Source organism: Chiloscyllium plagiosum, chromosome 5, assembly GCF_004010195.1.
Source record: "Chiloscyllium plagiosum isolate BGI_BamShark_2017 chromosome 5, ASM401019v2, whole genome shotgun sequence".
NCBI classification, from domain to species: domain Eukaryota; kingdom Metazoa; phylum Chordata; class Chondrichthyes; order Orectolobiformes; family Hemiscylliidae; genus Chiloscyllium; species Chiloscyllium plagiosum.
The window spans coordinates 51,118,250-51,144,348 of NC_057714.1; the positions used below are offsets into that span (position 1 = coordinate 51,118,250).

General features: G+C 41.4%; 1 protein-coding gene and 1 long non-coding RNA gene across 4 annotated transcripts in view; one reads left to right on the top strand and one right to left on the bottom strand.

Moving 5' to 3' along the window:
- znf830 (zinc finger protein 830) overlaps window positions 1–4,543 on the bottom strand; it is a 46,656-nt gene extending 42,113 nt beyond the window's left edge. The window contains exons 1-2 of one of the 2 annotated variants that reach the window (XM_043690090.1): window positions 4,391–4,543; window positions 1,998–2,097 (exon numbers count right to left, since the gene is read on the bottom strand). In XM_043690090.1, the coding sequence (XP_043546025.1) occupies window positions 1,998–2,097; window positions 4,391–4,509 (219 nt within the window). In that variant the 5' untranslated portion in view covers window positions 4,510–4,543. Of the gene's footprint in view, window positions 1–1,997; window positions 2,098–4,045 lie in introns of both variants that reach the window. The other variant, XM_043690091.1, reaches the window with a different exon arrangement.
- Window positions 4,544–4,568: 25 nt separating this feature from the next.
- Window positions 4,569–19,913, top strand: LOC122549893. 2 transcript variants are annotated; one of them, XR_006311695.1, is made up of 3 exons: window positions 4,569–4,726; window positions 13,647–13,767; window positions 17,251–19,913. It is a non-coding gene; the product is annotated as an uncharacterized LOC122549893 (long non-coding RNA). The 2 variants fall into 2 exon arrangements; XR_006311696.1 differs by lacking the exon at window positions 4,569–4,726 and adding an exon at window positions 8,058–8,085.
- Window positions 19,914–26,099: the final 6,186 nt, after the last annotated feature.

The following is a 26,099-nucleotide window of genomic DNA, read 5'->3' on the forward strand; positions in this document are numbered from 1 at the left end:
AAGTTTAGACAAGACCTCTGCCGAAACATGGAACCTCTTTTCACTGTAGCTGCTTCTCTAGGTCCCCAGCTAAAACTAAACCAAACTAGGATAAAAAAACATCAATTGGGAGAACTGGCCACCCCCCTGCCATTGATTTCAAATAGATATTTCCAGACACATTGGAACCTCAGCCTTTATGATCCCTATTGAAAAAAAACCAAGGACAACATAACCTTGTTAAAGCATCGTCACACATGCTAGCTAAGCAGTAGTATTAGCATGCTACTTGCAGATCACAGTTCAATAATCCTGTCATATCCAATCATGAACAGTGGTGGGCTTTTTAACAGTGGTGGAATTTTTTTAAACGACTAAACAAGAAAAGTCAAGTCCAGTAGCATCAAACAGCCAACTGCACTTCTGCTGAGGTCCTAGTCATCCCAAATGTCAGTTTTTAGCCATTTTAAATTAGATCAAGCTATAGTTGAGTGCTCGACACAGCAATGAATACAGCTTCAGCAATGTTTTAGCTGTGAAGCTGAAGGTTTGCCTAAAATTAATGTGCCCTTAACTTAGATACTCTCGCACAGCTACACTGACACATACATTGTGGTATTAATCCAAACTGTCCAAATACCATGCATTCTCTGAATACTCAACCTAAAATCATCATTGTCTCAAGAAGTCAGCTCACTGTTACCTTCTCAAACATAACTAGAGATGGGCAAGAAATGTCGGCCTTGCCAGCAACACCCACAACTCAAGAATGAATAAACAAAAATACGATGAATAATAACCTACAGCAATTAATTTTATTTTAACTCCTTTATAACCTTATTTCGAGAGTAATTCTTATGAAAATGTCTTAATTTACTGATAAAGTAGGAATTGGAGCTTTCTCCTTTATAATGAAAGCACTGGGTTTTAGCTCAAATAAACAACTGTGCTTTCCAAGCTGTGAATACAAGTTTTTCATAGTTTATACACAAGTACTTATGGTGATAATTCCTGATATTACAGTGTTAATTTGTTGCTTTCTGGCATTGTACAGATGCACAATAGGTGCAGTCCTTAATTACATGACAGCATATTGTGAACACATTTCTAATCAAAAGCATTTTTTGATTTTTTAATGAAAAGAGGATCTTCATTACTTTAATACTATGACTCTGTTAGGGTACCAGAATTTTTTTAATGTTGATCTCAACCTAAACCTTTCTAGCAGAACTTAGACTGTAGATCTGAACATTTATGGCCTTTTCTCAGTTAACAACCAATGCTTTGCTTATAGTTTAAAATTGTTAGAGCTATTTATCACAGATAAGTTCTCTACATTTTAGTTCAAATGAAAGAAATGTCAACGTCACTCGAAAATCTAAATTGAACCAATTCACAAATCTTCGCAGCAAAATTTGATTTGACAAAAGGAAAGCAGTTGGGACCAAATTGGTGAAACACAAAAAGTGGGATTTTAGGGAAATCGCTGCTTTGCATTAACATTTGAGATTTTTTCAAACTTCTTTCCTGCAAGTAAATATGGTGTTGTTCGTGTTAGAATATCACCCTAAAATCATACAGTAAAAGGAGGTCGTAATAGATCAAATATGTGGTACAGGGTGCAGGCTGGAGAAAGTTGTTTTTTTAACATAGGTATGCTTGTCATCTCCCTCTACTAGACAATGATCACTTAACCTAGTTTTTCTCAATCTAAGACTTATTATCATAAGGGGCGGCACGGTGGCTCAGTGGATAGCACTGCTGCCTCACAGCACCACTGTCCCAGGTTCGATGCCAGCCTCAGACGGCAGTCTGTGTAGAGTTTGCATATTCTCCCAGTGTCTGCGTGGGCTTCCTCCGGGTGCTCCGATTTCCTCCCACAGTCCAAAGATGTGCAGCTCAAGTGAATTGTACCCTGAAAACTGGTCATTCTACCAATGGAATATCAAAATTGCAATATAAAAATATCCTCAGTTTTTAAAATTCCTAGGGTTACAATTAAGAATAAGTATTCTTACTTCTTTATGTTGTTTCCCTAATATGTGTGTCTGCCATAATAATTCATTTTTTACTGGAGCACTGCAAAGCACACAGCTGAGGTGACCTAAGCTGTTGTATGTTCATCTGGGTTAAGGTAAACCAAGTTACAATGCAAAAGTTAAAAGCAAAATACTGCAGATGCTGGAAAACTCTAAGTCTGGCAGTATCTGTGGGGAAAGAAAGAGTTAACATTTCAAGTCCAATATTACCCTTCTTGTTTCTCTCTCTATAGATACTGCCAGACGGCTAAGTTTCCAGAAAATAAAATAAATGTTTACAGAAAATACAACATGAATTTCACACAGACAATTCGTTATGAAACCAAATTATAAATACAATCAAGTTGAAAGGTTAACTGATAGCAGTGGCAGCAAGGACATGGCTCCTCGAAGCCTTTGGGGCCAGCAGCAGTAAAGTTCCTCCAGCGATCAAGGCGGCAGCAATGGCAAAACTCCTCCAGCGATCAAGGCGGCAGCAATGGCAAAGCTCCTCTAGAATCAGAGGCAGCAGCAAGAATGTGGTTCCTCCCGGCGATTGATGCACAGCTCGCAGACTGATCTGAGACTGCGGGCTGTGGCTAGGCTGGGAGCCTGCAGTGGTTCCAAACACCTTTCTTGAGATAAGACTTAAAGATCTGGATGTTTTCCTAATCTTAGTGTTTTTAAATTTCTGCTGCTTTTTTCAATTCTGGTTTTGTAACCAAGATGGCACCGGAGAATGGCTACTTTGTACACTTTTCATTGTACTCATACATTCCTATACTATCTGTAGCTACTTCTTTTAAATTCCTAGGGTGCAATGAATCAGGTCCATGGGTTTATCAGCCATTCACCCCATTTAGTTTCGATAGATCTTTTTCTCCAATGATAGTGATACCAACTGCATTTAGTCCATCTCCCACCCCTCTCTGTCCTTTGATTATTTCCGAGTACTACTATTTCTGCATTCTGGAATGCTATTAGCTTCTTCTGGTGCAAAGTATTCATTTTACTCCTTGGCCATTTTCTCCTCAATTATCTTTCTGAGAACTCCTTTCCCATTCCATACCAGCTAACTCTGTTTTTTTTAAACTTTACATTACTTAAGTTTAGCATGTCTGTGTCCAACCCAGGTTTCTCACCCTCAAAACTAAATCCTATCATCTTTGGGCAGTTTCCCAGGGGCTCATTTATTCTGAGATTACCTATACAACCTGCTTCATTGCACATTACCTGATCCAAAATATCCTGATGCCTGGTTGAATCCACAATATATTGTTCTAGGAAACTGGAATATATTCTATGAATTCATCCTCAGAGCTATCTTTGTCAATTTGATTTTCCCAAACTACGTAACCATTTAAGTCACCGTGATCAATGTACTGCCTTTTTGCACATGATCTCATTAGGTCTTGATTTATTCCCTTTTTTTTGGGGGGGGGGAAGCTGGTGACTAGGTGCTGCTCCTACCAGTGTCTTCTTGCCTTGGTATTTTCTACTCAACCATATTTCTGATGCAAGATAATTTCTTGCTTTAACATTTGATCCTTTTCACACTAATAAACATACCATATCATGTTTGCCATTTGCCTCTTGCCAGCCTTTCCAAATGTCACATACCCTTGAATGTTTAGTTCCCAAATCTGGTCTTCTCCACCAGTACTAGTGGAGCAAGACACTTCACCTGTAACAATTTTTAAGTCATACATTTAACTCGACTTGGTTATCCCAGGGCAATACTACTGCCACCTACTCAGGAAACTGCATATTAAACTATTTGATGATTGGAAAAGATATTCCAGTTACAAATGTTTGATAATTATGGAAAATCTCAATAAAGGGCTTTAAAAGGTATGACTCAGAATTGTGACCCAAGTGAGGCTTGTAAATCAAGTCCACAAGTTTCAACACAAAATAAAACACATAAATATATACAAACAATTTCACTGTAATTATTAAAACAGCTCAAATGGAATCTGAAAAGGATGTAACAATTAAACAGCTGAAGGGGGATTGCTCAGGCATGGGAATGTTTGATGTAAACTAACCACGGATCCTTTTATTTTCACTACCATCATTTTCAAGGGAAAATCTTCCCTTTCCCGAATTAACCAGGTTTGTGCTGACACTCCTTGCCTCTCCCTTTAATTTCGCCTGGCAACCCCTCTAATGCAAAGCACTTCGAGGGTAGGACGAGGTGGACTATAAATGCAAGCTGCTGACTGGCGTAGGTGGCTAGTGTCACTTCAAATGTACTAGAAACCCAGGTCACGGAACAGACCAGAAGACACCCCTAAGCCCTGACAAGTCTTCCTGATTTCGAGTTTAATCCGTTTCCCGGTGTGACAGAGGAGATCTAACTCCCACTTCCTTCGGACCTTCCGAAAGGATATTTAGCGAATGGGGAGTCGATCCTCTTTCCAACCGCGCTCGCCCGCTGCTTCTCCCTCATTAACCGCCGTAGCTCCTGCTGGTCAACAACTTTCTTCTTGCCCTTCCCAGCAGCCGCCATCTTGACAGAGACGGGGCGTTTCCGGTGTGAACCCGGAAGTACTCCCCGGGCAGGTTGGTTATTGGTCTCTCTTGCTGCGGCGTCTTATTAAGGTCGTGTCTGTTATAGTTACTGTACAGGAGTGTTCCGGATTAGACATTAATCTACTTCATAATAATGGTGTTCAGCTTCCTGAAATGAAATGCCTCCTGGCGAGATACATTCCCGATTTCCTGAAGTACGTATTTCTTTAGCATTTCCAACTCATTGCCTGATTTTGTGACTCTGTCAATTCCACAAAGTGTGTGGATCCAACTTCCTGCCTCAACCTGCCAACTGGGAATGATCGCAGAGGAAATAGCAGCGGTTGCAATGTGATTGAATTTTATTTCTAGTTTAAAGGCTATGTCTAAGAAACAGAATACCGTATAGCACCCTCCTTATTCAAGAGCCATCTCGAGGTGTAAAACAATATCTCTGAACTGGTTGACATAAAGGAGTCTGTAGGAGCAGATGTAGGTCATTTGGCCCTTCCAGCCTGCTCTGTCATTAGTTGATCATCCAGCTCTGTTTTCTTCTCATCACTTCAGTCAAGTGATCCATTCTCCTTGGATCACTTGACTGAAGAACTGTCTCGATATCTTTGTTGAAAGTCATCAATGTTTTGCTTCAACAGTTTCCTCTGGAAGAGTATTCCACAGACTCACTACTCTGAGTGAAGAAATTCCTCCTCTGCTAAATGGCCAACCCAAATCCTGAGATTGCAACCCTGATTCAGCACTTCCTGGTCTTTGAGAACATCCTTCCTGGATTTACCCTGTATTATTCTGTTAGAATTTTAAATGTTTTTTTTTGGATCTTCCCCTTCCCCAGCCATTCTCCTAAACTCTAGTGGATATAGTCCTAATCAAGCCAGTCTCCTCTGTACATCAGCCCTGCCGTGTAGGAATTATTCTGGTAAACTCCCTCAATAGCTAGAACATCCTTCCTCAAATAAGGAGACTAAAACTGCTGACTGCATTCAAGGCGAGGACTTACCAATGCCCTGTACCGTTGCAGCATAAGTTCACAGTTCTTGTACTTGAATCCTCTCATTATAAAGGTCAATATATAAGTTGTTTTCTTCACTGCCTGTGCCCCTACATGCTTACCTTAATCAATTGGTGTAATTGCAACTTCCTCTTTGCCAATCTGTTGCCATCTAAATAATGATCTGCCTGCCTGTTTTTGCTACCACATTGGAGAACCTCAAATTTATAGACAATAGGTGCAGGCCATTCTGCCCTTGGAGCCAGCACCACCATTCATTATGATCATGGCTGATCATCCTCAGTCAGTATCCTGTTCCTGCCTTATCCCCATAACCCTTGATTCCACTATCCTTAAGCGCTCTATCCAACTCTTTCTTGAAAGTATCCAGAGACTTGGCATCCACAGCCTTCTGGGGTAGAGCATTCCACACACCCGCAACTCTCTGAGTGAAGAAGTTTCTCCTCAACTCTGTTCGAAATGGCCTACCCCTTATTTTTAAACTGTGTCCTCTGGTTCGGGACTCACCCATCAGCAGAAACATGCTTCCTGCCTCCAGAGTGTCCAATCTTTTAATAATCTTATTCGTCTCAATCAGATCCCCTCTCAGCCTTCTAAACTCAAGGGTATACAAGCCCAGTCGCTCCAGTCTTTCAACGTAAAGTACTCCCGCCGTTCCGGGAATAGACCTCGTGTACCTACGCCACACTCCCTCAATAGCCAGAATGTCTTTCCTCAAATTTGGAGACCAAAACTGCACACAGTATTCCAGGTGCAGTCTCACCAGGGCCCTGTACAGCTGCAAAAGGACCTCTTTGCTTCTACACTCAATTCCTCTTGTTATGAAGGCCAGCATGCTATTAGCTTTCTTCACTGCCTGCTGTACCTGCATGCTTGCTTTCATTGACTGATGTACATGAACACCTAGATCTCATTGTACTGCCCTTTTACCTAACTTGACTCCATTTAGGTAGTAATCTGCCTTCCTGTTCTTGCCTCCAAAGTGGATAACCACACATTTATCCACATTAAACTGCATCGGCCATGCATCTGTCCACTCACCTAGCCTGTCCAGGTCACCCTGTAATCTCCTAACATCCTCTTCACATTTCACCCTGCCACCCAGCTTTGTATCATCAGCAAATTTGCTAATATTACTTTTAATACCATCATCTATGTACTATCATGTATATTGTAAAAAGCTGCGGTCCCAGCACTGACCCCTGCGGTACCCCACTGGTCACCGCCTGCCATTCCGAAAGGGAGCCGTTTATCACTACTCTTTGTTTCCTGTCAGCAAACCAATTTTCAGTCCAAGTCAGTATTTTGCCCCTAATACTATGCGCCCTAATTTTGCTCACTATGTGGGACTTTATCAAAGGCTTTCTGAAAGTCCAGGTATACTACATCCACTGGATCTCTCTTGTCCATCTTCAGAGTTACATCCTCAAAAAATTCCAGAAGATTAGTCAAGCATGATTTTTCCTTCATAAATCCATGCTGACTCTGACCTATCCTGTTACTGCTATCCAGATGTTTCGTAATTTCATCCTTTATAATTGACTCCAGCATCTTTCCCACCACTGAGATCAGACTAACTGGTCTATAATTCCCTGCTTTCTCTCTCCCTCCTTTTTTAAAAAGTGGAACAACATTAGCCACCCTTCAATCTGCAGGAACTGATCCTGAATCTATAGAATGTTGGAAAATTATCACCAACGCATCCACGATTTCTAGAGCCACCTCCTTCAGTACCCTGGGATGTAGACCATCAGGCCCCGGGGACTTATCAGCCTTCAGACCTAACAGTCTCTCCAACACCAATTCCTGGCAAATATAAATTCCCTTCAGTTCAGGTCCTTCAGCCACTATTACCTCAGGGAGATTGCTTGTATCTTCCCCAGTGAACACAGATCTGAAGTACCAATTCAACTATTCTGCCATTTCTTTGTTCCCCGTAATATATTCACTCGTTTCTGTCTTCAAGGGCACAATTTTAGTATTAACCTTTTTTTTCCTTTCACATACCTAAAAAAGCTTTTACTATCCTCCTTTATATTTTTGGCCAGTTTACCTTGGTACCTCATTTTTTCTCTGTGTATTTCCTTCTTAGTTATCCTCTGTTGTCCTTTAAAAGCTTCCCAGTCCTCCGTTTTCCTACTCAACTTTGCTATGTTATACTTTTTCTCTTTTGACTTTATATGTTTCTTAACTTCCCTCATCAGCCACGGCCACCCCTGCCTTCTCATAGGATCTTTCTTCCTTTATGGAATGAACTGATCCTGCATCTTCTGCATTATACACAGAAATATCCGCCATTGTTCCTCCACTGTCATCCCTGCTAAGGTATTGCACCATTGAACTTTGGCCAGCTCCTCCCTCATAGCTCCATAGTTCCCTTTATTCAACAGAAATATTGTCACTTCTGATTGTGCCCTCTCGCTTTCAAATTGCAGATTAAAGCTTATTGTATTGTGGTCACTACCTCCTGACGGATCCTTCACTTCAAGGTCCCTGATCAATTCTGGTTCGTTGCACAACACCAGGTCCAGAATTGCCTTCTCCCTGGTAGGTTCCAGCACAAGCTGTTCTAAGAATCCATCTCGGAGGCACTCCACAAACTCCCTTTCTTGGGACCATCCTGATTCTCCCAGTCTACCTGCATGTTGAAATCCCCCATAACAACTGTAGTAATATCTTTGCGACAGGCCAATTTCAACTCCTTATTCAACTTACACCCTACATCCAGACTACTGTTTGGGGGCCTGTAGATAACTCCCATGAGGGTCTTTCTACCCTTAGAATTTCTCAGCTCTATCCATACTGATTCTACATCCCCTGATTCTAGGTTCTCCCACGCAAGGGACTGAATATCATCCCTTACCAACAGGGCCACCCCACCCCTCTGCCCGTCAGTCTGTCCTTACGATAGCACGTATTGCCTTGAATATTCATTTCCCAGGCCCTGTCCACTTAAAGCACATCTCCATTATCCCCACAACATCGTAACTGCCAATTTCCAAATGAGCCTCAAGCTCATCCATCTTATTTCTAATGCTTCGTGCATTCATTTATAATATTTTTAATTTGTTACTGCCCTCACTCTTCCTATCAATCCCTATTTCACTCAACCTTACAGCATGATCCCTTTTTGTGAGTTTTCTGCTCCATTGATATCATTGTCTTTCTTGACTTCTCTTGTTCTAACTTTCCCTTCAATTTCCTTCTTAAACTTCCAGTTTGTCCCCTCCCCCCTTCTATTTAGTTTAAACGCAGCTGTGTTGCAGTGGCAAACCTACCTGCCAGAATGCTGGTCCTCCACCTATTAAGGTGCAACCCATCTCTCTTGTATAATTTATCCTTACCGCAAAACATACCCCAGTGATCCATGAATTTAAATCCCTGCTTCCTGCACCAGTTCCCTAGCCACACATTCAAGTTCATTATCTCCCTATTCCTGGCCTCTCCAGCCCGAGGAACTGGAAGCAAACCGGAGATAACCACCCTGGACGTCCTGCTTTTCAGCTTTCTTCCGAGTTCTCCGAAGTCCCGCTTTGGAATGTCCCTCCTCTTCTTCCTGACATTATTTGTGCCGACATGTACCACCACCTCTGGCTCTTCACCTTCGCCCTTGAGGATTTCCTGAGGATTTCCTGCACTCTGTCTGCGATGTCCTTAATCCTGGCACAAGGAAGGCAACACACCATCCTCAAATCCCGTCTGTTGCCACAGAAATTCTGTTCAGTTCCTCTCATTATGGAGTCCCCTATTACCACGACTCTATGTGCTGTCTGACTCCTCGGCTCTGCCTCCACGCCAACTTTTGATTGGCAGACCTGACCGCCTCGTGGACTGGCAGTGTCGTTCCGTCTCTACTGTTTCCAAAAGATTCAACCTGTTCCTGACAGGTACTTCCACTGGGGTCTCTTGCACTTGTCTCCTCTCTGCCTTCCTCATCGTCTTCTCCCTTCTACTCTCTTCTGGAATGGTCGGTGTAATAACCTCGCTGAAGGTCCTGTCCCGAAAGTTCTCATTCTCTCGGATGAGCCAGAGGTCATCGAGTCCTTTCATCAGTGCTGCGATATGCTCTGTCAGAAGCTGAAAATGCACACACTTTCCACATTATATGAGCCAGATACACCAGAGTCCTTGACCTCCCACATCATGCACGTAGCACAATGAATCAGCTTGGCAGTCATGTCTTCACCCTCTTCAACTGTGACGTAATCACTTCACTCAACTTCCTTGTCGTAGACTTCTGAGCTAAAGACTCTCTGTTTTCTCAACAGAAACTTCCCTGGACCCACTTTTTTTTGGTGCAAATCTACAGATTTTTAATTTAGGTTAGAGGAGGAGGGTGGGAGGGAGGACCTACTGTGTAGGACCTGGGGTTTAGAACACACCTACTTAAATAACAGTCACTCACCTTCCCAACTGCCTTTGCGCTCCGACTTCACTTCCGCCCAGCTCCCGCCGCTCTCTGCTGTAAAAAGACCATTGGCTTCGAGGTAAGTACTTAAATAACAGTCACTCACCTTCCCAACCGCCTCTTATTATACTGCCATGAATTTGCTTACTTACTTGTCCAAATCAGGATTTGAGGAGACATTATGGAAATGAGGAGACATTTCTTCACCCAAAGAGTGGTGGGCCCGTGGAATTCATTGCCAAAGGAAGTAGTTGATGCCAAAACATTGAATGTATTCAATTGGTGGCTAGATATAGCACATGGGCCAATGGGACCAAAGGTTATGGGGAGAAAGCAGAATTAGGCAATCGAGTTGGATAATCAGCCATGATCGTGATGAATGACTGAGCAGGCTCAAAAGGCTGAATGGCTTCCTCTTGCTCCTGTCTTATTTATTTCAATGTAAATCACACTGAAACATCTCTGCATCCTCCTTACAGCTCACCTTCCCTTCCAAACTTGGTGATTTTACATGTAGTTTTTTTCTAAATCATTCATTTCTATTGTGAATAGCTGAAGTCCATCACTGATCCTAGCAGAACCCCACTAGATGCTCAGAAAAGGACCTGTTTATTCCTGTTGTTTGTTTTCTGTTTGCCAAACAATTCTCATTACATTTCAGTGCACAATTTTCATTTCCATGTGCTTTAATTTTGTGTTAATCGCTTAAGCAAGACCTTATGGAAAACCTTGTGAAAAATTGAAGGAAACCACATCCAATGGCTTCCCTTTATCCACTTGACCAATTATAACATCAAAAATGTGTCAAGCGAATAGATCCACGCTGACTCATAGAGTCATAAAGTTGTACCGAATAGAAACAGATCCTTTGATCCCACTCGCCCATGCTGACCAGATATCCCATTTGCCAGCACTTGGCCCATATCCCTCTAAACCCTTCTGTCTGATCTTGTAACTATTTTCCTAATGCTCTGCTATTACATCTTTCATGGTGGACTCTAATATTTCTCCCCAGCACCAATGTCAAGCCAACCAGCCTATAATTCACTGTTTTTTCTCTGCCTCCCTTCTTAAATAATGGATTTATATCAGCCAACATCCCTCTTCAGGAACTGTTCCAGAGTCTATAAAATTTCAGAACATGACCACGCAGGGATCTGCTATTTCTAGGGTCACTTTCTTCAGTACTGTGGGATGAAGCTTACCGGGCTATGGAAATTTATTTGCCTTTCAAACTCAATAGTTTCCTAAAAACCAGTTCTGTACTAATATTAATTTCTTTCAGTTCCTCCTTCTCATTAGCCCCTGTGTTCCTCCATATGATTTGTGTCTTCCTTTGTAATGATAGAACTAAGATGTGTATTTAATTAGTCTTCCATTTCTTTGTTCCCCATTATAAATTCTGATGTTAGGAATATTCTTTATTGATCTTTTTCTGATCACATACCAATTGAAAGTTTTATCATTGTTCCTTGCCAATCAATCCTTCTCTCACATTCTATTTTCGTCTCTTACTTATTTCTTTCCTTTTCATGGAATCTAAGCTGCTGCCAATTCTCATGTTTGTTGCTTTTTATGGCCAACTTGTTTGCTTCATCTTTGGATTTAACACTATCCCTAATTTCCCTTGATAGCCATGGTTGGACTACATTTCCCATTTTATTTTTACGCCAGACTGGGAAGGATAACTTCTGAAGTTCATTTATGTGCTGTCCAAGACTAGTATTCTAAGTTAAATTAAGTAACTATGTAGACATGAAAGCTGAACTGGCTGTAATTGATTAGGAAATCTAATAAAAGGAAGCCCTTGATACATTGAAGTTCTGGTTTGGTAACTCTGGATTCGTTGAACTTTTTCGAACTTGTCATATAACCACACCAACATATCTGATTGGATTTAGGCCATGCTACAGCACAAAATTGCAGGCAAACTATCATTTGACATCAAGATCTTTCTGTGAAACCCTACAGTATACCTGAAGTGGCCAATAATCCTGAAGAGACTAATGAATGCCTGAGTTTCCCTGGTTAAATCCACATAGGCCATGGAGATGGTCTAGGTTTTGCACTGAAACACGCAAACACTGAAAGGTTGTTTGACTACAGTATACCAGTATGCACTGGTATACTGTATCACATTTGCCAAAAGACACCATGCTGAGGAGAACAAGTTTACTGAGTTTTTCCAGAGATAACCCCAACATGTTTAATATCTTTTTCTATACAAGCTCAGCCATTGTAAAGTGTGAAAAAAATTGAAAATAAAAGGAAATGCATTTTTCACATAGTTACTGTGTCTTTATTTGCTTTTTTCACATGCAATGTGCCTAGGTAAAATTGGGTTGTGCTGGGGCCTCTTTGGGTATCTCAAAACTCAGCTTGGTGTATATTTGTGAGTGGTCTCCTGCAATTCAACATCATAATTTTATTGTACTATTATTCATCAATGTATAGTATAGGAGTAAATATTCAATGTAGAATCCAATTAGATATTGGTAACATGCAGTAAGTATCATTTCAAACCCATCTAAAACTAGGCATAATTATACCAACAAATCCAGAGTTGCACAAAAATCAGATTTATAAAATCAGTACTGAGATGCAATGGGAATATTGAAAAGGCAAAACAGTTTGACATTTCTTGGGCCATGCCGATGCATATGTCTTAATTTGCACACTAATAAGTTTGGAGCTAGTGAAGCTAGCTATCTTAATACATTTTTAATCTCCCTCACTAGGGTTAAGGTCAAAAGTAGAAATTCAGTATTGGGCAATTCCTTATCTGGCCATGTCAACACTGATGTACACATAAACATTTTTCAATGGAACTTGGAGGGAGTACTGCGAGTTGAGCGGATTTGCTTCACACTAAGCATATGTGCTGATATGTAATTCTGGCTAATGGATCACGACTGAGTTCAGCATTTATGTAGATAATGTAGATGAGATTTATGTTAATCTCAACTGCAGATGATGGAAATCTGAAACAAACACAGAAATCCAGCAGGTCTCACAGCATCTATAGGGAGAAAGCAGAGTTAATGTTTCGAATCTGGTGACGTTTAATCAGAACTGATAGCAACTATGAAAAAGTGGCATTTATGCTGAAGACGAGGTGGGTTGGGAGTGGAGGTGGGGGAAGAGGGATAGGTGGACATGGTCCAGAGATCGAGAGAGATATAAGAGATCGTCAGATGAGGGGATTATTGATAATAGACCAGGACAGAAGAGAAGTTGAGTAAGTGACAATGAGAGTGGAGCGTAGGAGAAAATGGATAGGTTGTGCTGAAAGCAATCCATGTAGTGTCATAATAGGACTAAGTTTAAGGTGAGAGGGGAAAGATTTAAAAGGGACCGAAGGGGCAACTTTTTCACACAGAGGGTGGTTTGCGTATGGGATGAGCTGCCAGAGGAAGTAGCTGGAACAATTACAACATATAAAAGGTATCTGGATGGATACATGAATAGGAAGGGTTTCGAGGGATATGGGCCAAATGCTGGCAAATGGGACGAGGTTGATTTAGGATATCTGGTCAGCTTGGATGAGTTGGACTGAAAGGTCTGTTTCCATGTTGTATAGCTCTATGATAGCAATATATACACAGTTAGTTTTGGACTTTGACACATGAACAGCATGCATATTTCAAAAATAATTCCAAGCAGAAAAATTGCTTTCTTCAAAAAAAATGAAATCCTTCAGTATAGATTATTGAAGATCTACGTGAGCGAGTTGTGGATCTGGGCATGGAGGAAACACAACAAGGACTTTGGCACCAACCTTGCATTTTCCACAGCAGCTAAGAGCCCTTGCCCACATGCTGGTACGATTTTTCTTATTGCACATATATCTTATGCAATGACAGTAGTACATTTTGTAATGCATAATGAGATATGAGTGTCTCTGGTTAGGCAAGCATTTTTGCCGCTAAATAGTTGTCCAAAGGGCAATTCAGAATCAATCTTATGCTGTGGCTCTGGAGTCACAAGTTTGTTGGACCTCAACAATTCAAATTATTTTTAAAATATGGGAATCACGAAGTAATGTCATGCTAAGCTCATGTGACAGGATAAAGCCTCTGTGGCACAGAAGGCCTGAGTTCAAATCTAACCAGGTCCAGAAATGTGTCATAACATCTCTGAACAGGTTGATTGAAATACCAGGTGGTTTAATAAAGGGGAGCAATGGTAATGCTATTAGACTCCAGACGAAAGGGCTGTTTTGTCACAGTGGTAGTGTCCCTGCCTCTGGGGCATAAGTTTCAGATTCAAAATTTGCCAATAACATGTCAAACAGGTCGATTTAAAATAAAAGCTAGAACTGATTGCATTTGTTATGTAGATCACAAGCTTTTTTTAAAGCAACTTGGACGTGCCTCTGCAGCTTACTATTCACCCCTTTGAAAGAAAAGTAGCTGTAGACCCAAAGTGATCCTAAAGCATGAATTATCAACTAAATAAGTAACTTCTATACTCAGGAGAGTGCAAGGCTCCCAAAGGTGCTCTGTAGGGAATGCTGACAATACTGAATAGTGGCAATTTCTGTCTATTTCTTCCTTAGAGTGGTCAGCTTCTGCCAGAAAAATGGTGGGAGTGTTGGTATAAGGCCGCAGATAGAATGCCACACAGTACAACAACAGAATAATATATAAGCCATGCCTTGCATTCAATTACCTTGTGTTGTGCAATATACTATTTGACAGATATTAGAAGGCAAGAGATGAAGTTTAGTAGCTTTGTACTGTATAGCCTCTGAGTAACTGTGTCTTTACAACATTTTACACACTGTTGATTGGAGCTAGCCAATACAGGCTGTATTTTGACTTGAACTAGAGCATGATTAGTTGGTTGGCAACTCATAAAAACCACAAATGCAATCAATGGTAGTAATAGAGTAGAATCATAGAGTCATACAGCATAGAAACAGACCCTTCAGTCCAACTCGTCCACACCGGCCAGACATCCCATTCAGACCTAATCCTATTTGCCAGCATTCGGCCCATATCTATTTAAATGCTTCCTATTCATCTACCCATCCAGATGCCTTTTAAATGTTGTAATTGCCTCCACCTGCCTCCATCATCTCTTCCAGCAGCTTGTTCCATACATGCACCACCTTCTGTGTGAAAAAGTTGCCCTTCTAGTCCCTTTTAAATCATTTCCCTCTCAACTTAAATCTGTGGCCTCAATTTTGGACACCCCCACCCTGGGAAAAAAGACCTTGGCTATTCACCCTACCCATGCCCCTCATTATTTTAAAAGCCTCTTTAAGTTACCCCTCAGCCTCTGACACTCCAGGAAAAAAGCCCCAGCTTATTCAGCCTCTCCCTTTACCTCAAACTCTCCAACCTCAGCAAAGTCCTTGTAAATCTTTTCTGAACCCTTTCAAGTTTAACAACATCTTTCCTATTGCAGAGACACCAGAATTGAATACATTTTTTATAAGTGGCCTCACCAATGTCCTGTACAACTGCAACATGATGTCCCGGAAATGGCTGAACCATTATGTTTCTGGGAATGCACAATTAATGTCTTTGTGACATTTGTGTTTATAAATGTTGTGTAAATGCATTTATACAACATGCCACATAACTTCTTCACCACATTGTCTATCTGTGACTCAACTTTTAAGGGACTGTGCAGCTGCACTCCAAGATCTCTTTGTTCGGCAACACTTCCCTGGGCCTTATCAATAACTGTACAGGTCCAGCTCGAGTTTGTCCTACCAAAATGCAACACCTCAAATTTGTCTAAACTAACTCCATCTTCCACTCTTCGGTCCATTGGGCCGTCTGATAAAAGTTACTTTGTACTCTGAAGTAACCTTCTTCACGGTCTAATTTTGACATCATCTGCAAGCTTACTAACCATACCATTTATGTAAATAATTTGAATGTGAATATAGATGACGGGAAGCAGTGGACCAATCACTGATCCTTGCTGCACAGTGCTGGTCACAGACCTCTTGTCTGAAAATAACTCTCTACCTCCACCCTCTGTCTTCTACCTTCAAGCTCCACCCTCCAGTTTTCCGGCACCTCACTTGTGACTGTCGATGATACAAATATCTCAGAAAAGGGCCCAGAAATCTTTTTCCTAGCTTGTGATACACCTGATCAGGTACCAGGGAATTATCTACCTTCATGTATTTTAAGACTTACAGCACGTCCTGTTCTGTAATATAGACACTCTTCACCACATCACTATTTATTTCCCCAAGTATCCTAGCCTCCATGTCCTTCTCCACAGTAAATATTGATGTAAAATATTTGTTTACTATCACACCCTTCCAATGTGTTTCCACCAATAGACTGCCTTGTTGGTCTTTAAGGGGACCTATTATCTTCCTAGTTAATCTTTCGCCCAATGTGTATTTCTAGAATATCTTTGGCTTCTCCTTAATCCAATTTGCCAAAGCTATCATGTTCCCTTTTTGCCCTACTGATTTCCCTCTGAAGCATACTCCTACTGTCCATAACTCCTCTAGTGATTCACTTGATCCCAGCTGTCTATACCTGACATATGCCTCCTTCTTTTCCTTAACCAGAGCTTCAATTTTTCTAGTCATCCAGCATTTTCTACACCTATCAACCTTGCCCCTTGCACTAACAGGAGCATACTGTCTCCGAACTCTCGTCTCATTTCTGTAGGCCTCCCACATTCCAACTATCCCTCTGTATGTTACCAGCCTCCCTGAATCAATTTTTGAAAGCCCCTGTCTAATTCCATCAAAATTGGCCTTACTCCAATTTTGAACTTTAACTTTTAGAACAAGTCTATCCTTTTGTTCTCTCTCGTTCTTAGTAGTCAAATCTCACAGTAAACCTGAATTATGTTTACTTATCTTTCCTGCAATAGTTGTAGTAAACTATGACGTTTAACAAGTGAACAGGCCATCTTGTGTCACTTATCAAACAGTGGAAGCAACTGGAGAAAGATGACTGAAGAGACGCACTAGCTGGCAAAGAGTCATAAAGATCATCTCTACAACATTACCTGGATTCGAAGATTACTGAACTGTCTTTTCAGTTTCCCTCTGCTCATAGCCTATTTTACCCTGTTTATCTTCTGCCTATGTGTGTAAAGGGCAGTTTAGAAGGGGATGAGATTTTTAAATTAGCAGTATTATATATGCAGAGGGTTTTTAACTTTTTACTTGTGGAGGCTAATTACTTGAATGAAATAACAATTCTTGTTCAGTACAGAAATCTGTTCCACGCATTTTATCAACCTGGGTCTGAAAGTCAGGTAAATTGGTAAATTTTGCATACTTTATAAAATCTTAAGCTTTTTTGTGACAATTCCAGGAATATGAGGGCTTGATTTCCAGCACACCGCTTCCAGTGAGCCATAACAGGAATCATGGAGAATTTACTGCACTGCTCAGGCTGCCAGCATACAGGATCCAAGTGGTCATGATCCTGCAGCTAATTTTGATTGAAAAATTGCCGAAATCAACAGTGTCCTAAGAACTTCTAGCAAATTCTTAAAGATCGCATGCTGACCTGTTCCCAGTTGAACCCTCATGAGTCAGAACAGCAAAGAAATATTCCCACTCCTATGCCAATTTACTCAGCTTCACATATTCAGGAGCTGAAATGTGATGCTTTGCCAGGAGTATTTCACCCAACGCTTGGCAAACTGAAATGCACAGAACCCTACCAGATTACATAGTGAATTAGAGAGACTGGGACTGGAAATGAACATCTGTCAGCAAAACTTGAGAGACTTGATACCAAAAGGAAAAAGAAAGTTGAGACAGGTTCATTGAATGAGAAATTAGGCAAATAATAGTCCATGCTGCACTCATCTGATTTCTGCAGCCTTGACTTTCTTCAATACAGTCAAGGAAAGTGTTGTGGTTTTCTGTTCAAGTCATAATAATCACCTCATCTTTGCTTGTGGAGTTTCAACACAAGATTGTCCTGGAGAACAATGTTTTCACTGAAGGCAGGCCGAATAGTTCAAATGTGATTGTTACCAGGATGCAGGACACCAGAGTCCCCAGCAGCAGTTATTCTAAAAGCGCATAACCACCGCTGGACAGTCAGGGCAAGTTGCCCTGCATGCAAAAAGGGAATCCACATACAGAGTTCACCTGCACAAGATGAGGGCTACAGTAAGAAAAGTAGGGCTGCTCTCTCATTAGAGAGAGATGACCAGTGCTGGCTTTAACCTGAGTGTCACCATGCATCTGGCAAAGGAAGGGTTTGAGAAGAGTCCTTTCTGGTAACCTATCACTGTGAGTGTCACTCTGCATTGCAAACCTGCAATTTAGCCAACTGAGCTAACCAACTTCAAATGAGGGTAGAAATGGCATTAGTAAAGAGAGTTTGGCAAAGATATGATCTGGTTTCTCTTCTTGACAAAACCACAGAATTGCCATAGTGCAGCTATATACATTTCTGATCATCTGTATTGTCACATGCACAAATTCCTCATCCACCTTTCAGAGCTCTCGGCAGGAGGGAGTGAGCTTCCACCATTGGCAGATCTTTGGTGACCTACAATTCTGTATTATGGAGAAGCCATAACTTGCATTGTGGTGCCTGCTGCATACATTCCTATTGAGGTACCTCCTGACCAAGACCTAAAATAGGGGCACGGCAACTGTAGAAATGGCCATATGAAAACCTTGATCCCTAAATGCTATTCAAGTCGTCAAGGATGATTAAACCAGGAAACAGCCAATATAAGAGCACAACACATGTTGCATGGGGATTATTCTCACAAAACATCTATAGCCATGTGCTGACATGAACATTATAGGGCTGAGGTTTTTCAGTCATCATGAGTCAACCAACCAATAACACATAGCATCCCAAGATTCATGAAACAGCAGTACAGAAACAACGGACTACCGGTGCTGAGTGAGCTGAAACTCAATAGCACCAGTAACAGCTGTTGTCTAGGCAGCAGACAGTTGCCCTGTCTTGCAGCAAGTTGACCTCAGTCACATTACTGGAGGCATGCAGCTATTTAATGAAAGGGGGATTGTGGCTCAGCTGCTTCGTATGGTTTTGTTTTATAGTTTATTCCGTTTGTAATTTTATAGTTTTTGATTTATTGTTTTTACAGTTCTCATGTTTGCAGTTTCATAGTTATTGTTTGAATATTTTTATAGATGTTACGCTAGTTAGATTTCTGCACTGTATGAAAGGTTTAATAAATTCAATTGCTTGCATTATTGTTGTGTGACTGTGGGAGCAACCTTACAATGATGCATCAGAGCTTCTAGACAAGAATTCAATCATAAGCAGTCCAAATTGTGGTGGGTACAGAATCTAGAAAACTGTTCAAGTATAATAACACAAAAGTTTCTCTCAAAACAGAACATTTGTCAGAGCATGTTGACTACTCAAATCATAATAATCAATACGACAGTATCTTGTCACAGATGAGGTTCTAAAATCCCACATCAGCCAAGAGAAAACTACAGTCTTCTGCTAACAATGAATCTGTGGCAAAAGAGATCACATCTTAAAGATGTGCTACAGTCTGAAGAACAAACCAAGCAACACATCAAAATTTTCCCAACACAACCTAAACATTCATGCTGCGGAACAAAATCTTGAAGAATAGGTCAGTTCTGGAAGAAAGCAAGCTTCTTAAATGAAGAACAACGCATGAATGGGATACTTTATATCTTCTTAAGGGAACTAACAACAGTATCCAATGCTAATAACAGAACAAAAGAAGTATAAGCACCTCATCATTCTCATACACTCTTGCAATTGCATCACCATCAGTTCTTTCAGCCAGATTGATTGAATCTCCAATACATCAAAAGCCAGCGGATGCATGTTTGTCAGCTTTACCTTAAATGTACTAAATCTGGTTGTGGACTTCCTTGATCTACCTATTGAAATGGACAAATCAAATTAAAGACTTGGGAAGTGGTAGGATGGATAAGGAAAATATGTACAGTAAATGGGGCAGCATGGTGGCTTAGTGGTTAGCACTGCTGCTTCACAACGCCAGAGACCCAGGTTCAATTCTGGCCTTGGGCGACTGCCTGTGTGGAATTCCTCCCATGTCTACGTGGGTCCCCTCTGGGTGCTCTAGTTTCCTCCCACAATCCAAAGGCGTGCAGGTTAGGTGAATTGGCTATGCTAAATTACTCACAGTGTTAGGTGCATTAGTCAGGGGTAAAATATGGGGAATGGGTCTGGGTGGGTTCCTCTTCGGAGGGTTGGTATGGACTTGTTGGGCCGAAGGGCCTGTTTCCATACTGTAGGTAATCTAATCTAAATGTTTTAAAACAGGGCAACTCATTACATTATCTGTGAATGTAAATAACTGTTAATGCATGTTTATGACAGGGGAGAAAGCTTAGGACAGCTTTTGTGAGAGCTTCAGGATCTGGAACCAGCATGGTAAAATCATAAAGTTAGACATCAGAGTATAAGTAAGTATGGATGGAGTTAGAGTGTCTGAAACTGTACAAAAAACCAATGTACAACATGGTATATCGAGACACAAAGATAGATTAGTCCTTAGTAATGTAACTAAAGGTCAAATCCTGATATGTCAAATGATAACCATCTATAACAGTATTTTGTATTAATGTATAATAAATAGTATTATTTTGAAGTCTGACCCTGAAAATAATTCTTGACCTTGTCTTCTCTGCAACAAATCTGGAAAGAACCCAACCTCATAGTCTGGCATCAAACTGCACAATAAAATAACAAGGATTTCTTTTCTGTGCCTTTTCATTTTTGCCTTTTTCTACTCTTTGTGTGTAGGTGTGAGACACAGTGAAAGACGCAAAGTGCACAAATCTTTATTCAAATTTCCACCACCAGGAAAAAAGGAAACACCCGAGTGACCATTGACAAGCAGTGCCCTTCACATACTACCCTTTTTTTTTAAAACCCCCACACTACCGCCTAACTGCGGTAGTGCTTATTTTTTTTTCCCCCCAGCACCTATGGTGTGTGTGTGTAGGTGTGAGACACAGTGAGAGACACAAGGTGCACAAATCTTTATTCAATTTCCACCACCAGGAAGATAGGAAAACACCCGGGTGGCCAGTGACAAACACTGCCCTTCACATCAAAGGGCAGTGCTGTGTGATCAAAACAGTGAAGGGGAGGGTTTTTGCCTTTTTCTATTGTGTGGGATGCTTATTACGTTCATTGTCAATTGATCAATTAATGCCTTGAGGCCTTCAATGATGCTTTTGAGAGCTTCATTGGTAGCTTGGAAAGTTTTGATGACTTAATTGCAAACTGCTGTACATCTTTGAAAGCTTTGATAGCTTATTCAACACTTAAGATACCTGCTATCTGTGGGTGGCACGGTGGTACTGCTGCCTCACAGTGCCAGAGACCTGGGTTCAATTCCTGCCTCAGGCAATTGGCTGTGTGGAGTTTGCACATTCTCCCTTTGTCTGCGTGGGTTTGCTCCAGTTTCCTCCCACAGTCCAAAAATATGCAGGTTAGGTAAATTGGCCATGCTAAATTGCGTTGGCCATGCTAAATTACGTTAGGTGTAGGGGAATGGGTCTGGGTAGGTTGCTCTTCAGAGGGTCGGTGTGGACTTGGGCCAAAGGGCCTGTTTCCACACTGTAAGTAATCTATCTATTTGCTATCTGTGAGTGACATCAATTAATTTCAAACAAAAACATTTGATATCTATTCTTGCATATAAGAACAATAAAAGCAAAATTGACCTTGAAATTTTCTGGTTGGGGTGCTGATTGTCTGAAAAGATGATTTGTAAAAATGGTAATGGATTATTAGTTGTATAGAGTTTTGTTTAGATATTTTCTGAAGTATCTTGTGCAGTAATGAGCTGTGTATTTCAAAAAGGCTGAAACGTCATCAGTTTGAAACATTAAGATCAGAATCTTATAGGGCTGAATGACATGGGCTATAGCAAGATTTGTGTGAGCAGCTTGGCAAGGCTTATCTCAATGCCAAGAGCAACTCTCTATCTTTTATGCATCTGCCAGGTGGAAAAGCAAGTTTCTCGGTAGGCAGCATTCAGTTGCTAATTAAGGAAAATTATAGCTTATTAAACCACATTAATAATGGCACAACTCATCTCACTAATATCCAGCTTCCCAAGTTATCAAACATGCTGAGAAAGTAGACATTGAAAACTCTTAACATGGAAGTTAGAACGAATATCACATTATCACAGTGTCCTCATCTTGTCTTACCCTGCCATGCTGTGCCATGCCTATTAACACATTGACACATCAACCAGAACCAAACACTATCAATGCTACCATATTAAGTTGCTCATTTGCACAGGCTACATGTTACACCGATCAGCAGGGATCTGTCCATGTCAGGGGATACCTGCTGTACCGCACACCGGCACATCAATGTACCACTTGCACCATGTGTCAGAAGCCTCCATGACCAACACACAGCAAATTTGTTCATAAAAATGTGTTGCTGGAAAAGCGCAGCAGGTCAGGCAGCATCAAAGGAACAGGAGAATCGACGTTTCGGACATAAGCCCTTCTTCATTCCTGAAGAAGGGCTTAAGGCCGAAATGTCGATTCTCCTGTTTCTTTGACGCTGCCTGACCTGCTGCGCTTTTCCAGCAACACATTTTTAAGCTCTGATTTCCAGCATCTGCAGTCCTCACATTCTCCTCGCAAATTTGTTCAACCAAGTTATCATATTGAAAAGTGGATGGGAGCTAGTCCTAAGTCCACTAAAGGGGGGGTCAACATTAGTCAAGGGGTCTCAGTACCATTAGTCACTGGCACAATCTGCACACAGTTCAGGGTCTTGGCTATAGTCATATGTCCTCTTGGGCCAAACATGGTCATCAACTATGTCCGAATACAGTCCAGGGAGTGGGCAACAGTCAGTCCTGTAGGGCCATCACAAGTAGTCAACAGAATTGTGTCTTGTCAGTCAGGAATCTAGTAATATAGTGCCCAGAGGTCTGGTCAGTTATGTCTAGGGACTGTTAGTCAAAGTAGGTTGGTGATCTGCGTGAATATAGTACTGGGATCAATGTGTTGATTCTTGATGTGAGTGCACAGGTTCTTATAGGCATAGTAAGGGGATTACTGCCAAAAGGGGAGGGGGTTCAGTCTGAGGGAAAGTGAGGATGCAGATGCATCTTTGGAAAAGGGTGAAGATGAGGATTTGGTAGGGGTTATCTCAAGGTGTATGAGGAATAGGTGAAACAGCATCATAGGCATGGTGAGCTATAGGAAGTGGTGTTATTGGCAGTGATGTCTACCTTCGGCCTCTTTAGTGGGATCTGGGTGGATATCATTAAGATATAATGTCTGGGCTCAGAGGCCAGGGAGGACAGTTGGAGGCAAAGTTCAAAGTGGTGGGTCTTCACATGGGGAGGATGGGTGGAAGTGGGCTGTCGGATAATGTGAGATAATAAAGGACATGGTGGGGGATTGGGGATGGGGCTACTTATCGATCAGGCAGGGCCTGGAATTAATGGTATCTATTGTGAGCTGCATTACCTGCCATCATTTGGCATTCTCTCTATGCAATTGGAGAATGTTTGGGACAACACCCAAAGTAGGCAGAGTCAGTGTCAGTTTGATAGGTGAATGTGCAAGATCTATGTCTGCTGGATGGCTAGGACATTGAATGGGTCAGTACATGCTTTTACAAACCCCAACTAAGTTTCATTTCCATTGTTTCACCCATTTGCAATGCATTAAGAGTTAATATGCTTAGGCTTCAAGTGCTGGTCAAAGGTGAATCCACCATGATCTTGGTACTTGTAAATGTAACATTAGTTTCTCAATAATACAGACATTTGTGGAAATGACTTAAAAGGAGGTGAATGCTGGCCAAAAATGTCGCATCGCTTGTCAAATTTCCAAGAGTACTGTGGGATGAGGAATGCATCACTTCATTATACGCCATGTCAGCATGATGATGGGCTTGATTGAATTAAATGAAAACTTGAATGATTGAGAATGGTCTGGATGGGAAGGGGGTAAGAGTGCAGTACACATTCCTTTTCGATGTAATGTGTCGGTAACTGAGCTGGTGTGGCACTTTCAGCAAGTTGGTGCATATGCTGTGACCACATAGACGGGGAACTTTCTTGTGATATTGGGATAGAATGTGTGTATTATCCTGGAGCACTGAACTCTGTACAATTGGAGCAGGCAATGTGAGATATTGTAATACAAGCTGAGGACTTGGGGGGACCACGAACCTTCCAGCAAGGAAGACAAGGATGTTGTAGGGAGGGGAAGCTCTCCTTATGCATGACTGAGCTCAGCTGCACTATAAGCCAGGGAGGACCTGATTACATTCAGTTCCACTCATTGACAGCTGGGTGCAAGAGACCATCATGGACTGTAGAAGAGTATTGAACATGATGCCAGCATTCTCTTGAATTGGAAGGGGGGAACTCCAGCTGGTACCTGTTTTGTTTCTGTTCATTTTCGCTGGCTGCAAATAAGAGCTCACATTTGGAGTTGTTTGATTCCTTGCCTCTATTTGATGTTCACTTAATGGATAGTGACAAGTTGTATGCCACTAGTAGGAATTGGGAACTGGGTAGCACTCACCAGGAGAAGATGGTTGAACAGGATTTGGTTAAGGACACATAACAAGTGTGGTTTGGTGGTTAAACAGCAACCCGGGTGAGAGAAAGGGGTTATGAACATAGAACCTAGAACAGTACAGCATAGTACAAGCCCTTCAGCCCTCGATGCTGTGCTGACCTTTTATCCTACTCTAAGATCAAACTAACTGAAATACCATTCATTTCACTATCATCAATGTGCCTATCTAAGAGTTGCTTAAATGTCCCTAATGTATCTGACTCTACTACTACTATTGGCAGTCTATTCCACACACCCACCACTCTCTGTGTAAAGAACCTACCTCTAACATCTCCCTTAAACCTTCCTCCAGTCACGTTAAAATTATGCCCCCTCATGATAGCCATTTCTGCCCTGGGAAAAGGTCTTTGGCTATCCACTTTGCCTATGTCGTTCATTATCTTGTATACATATGCTGTACATCTCTATGACTCTATGACCACTATCAAGTCACCTCTAATCCTTCTTCGCTCTAATGAGAAAAGCCCTAGCTCCCTCAACCTTTCATCATGAGACATGCTCTCCAGTCCAGACTGCATCCTGATATATCTCCTCTGCACCGTCTCTAAAGCTTCCACATCCTTCCTATAATGAGGTGATTAGAACTGAACACAATATTCCATGTGTGATCTAACCAGGGTTTTATAGAGTTGCAGCATAGCCTCGCAGCTCTTAAACTCAGTTTCCCTGCTAATGAAAGCCAACACAACATACACCTTCTTAACAACCTTGTCTACTTGGGTAGTAACTTTGAGGGATCTATGGATGTGGACCTCAAGATCCCTCTGTTCCTCCACACTGCCAAGAATCCTGCCTTTAACCCTATAATCTGCATTCAACTTTGATCTTCCAAAATTAATCATTTCACATTTTTACAGGTTGAACTCCATCTGTCACTTCTCAGCTCAGTTCTGCATCTTGTCAATTTCCTGTTGCAACCTACAACAGCTCTCCACACTATCCACAACGCCACCAACCTCCATGTCATCGGCAAAATTACTAACCCACACTTCCAATTCCTCATCCAAGTCATTGATAAAAATCAAAAAGAGCAGCGGTCAGAGAACAGATCCCTGAGAAATACCACTGGTCACCGAGCTCCAGGCTGAATACTTTCCATCTACTGTCTTCCTCAGTCTTTTATGGGCCAGCCAAATCTGTATCCAGACCAACCAAATTTCCTGGTATCCCATGCCTCCTTACTTTCTGAATGAGCCTACCATGGGGAACCTTATCAAATATCTTGCTGAATTCCATATATACCACATCTGCTGCACTACCTTCATCAATATGTTTTATCACATCCTCAAAGAATTCAATAAGGTCTTGTGAGGCATGACCTGCCTCTTGCAAAGCCATGCTGACTATGTCTAATCAAGGTATGCTTTTCCAAATAATCGTAAATCCTGTCTCTAAGAATTCTCTCCAATAATTTGCTCACCAATGATGTAAGACTGACTGGTCTTTAATTCCCAGGATTATCCCTATTCCCTGTCTTGAACAAATACATTTGCCACCCTTCAATTATCAGGTATTATTCCAGTGGACGGTGAGAATGGAAAGGTCATCACCAAAAGCACAGCAATCTCTTCCCTT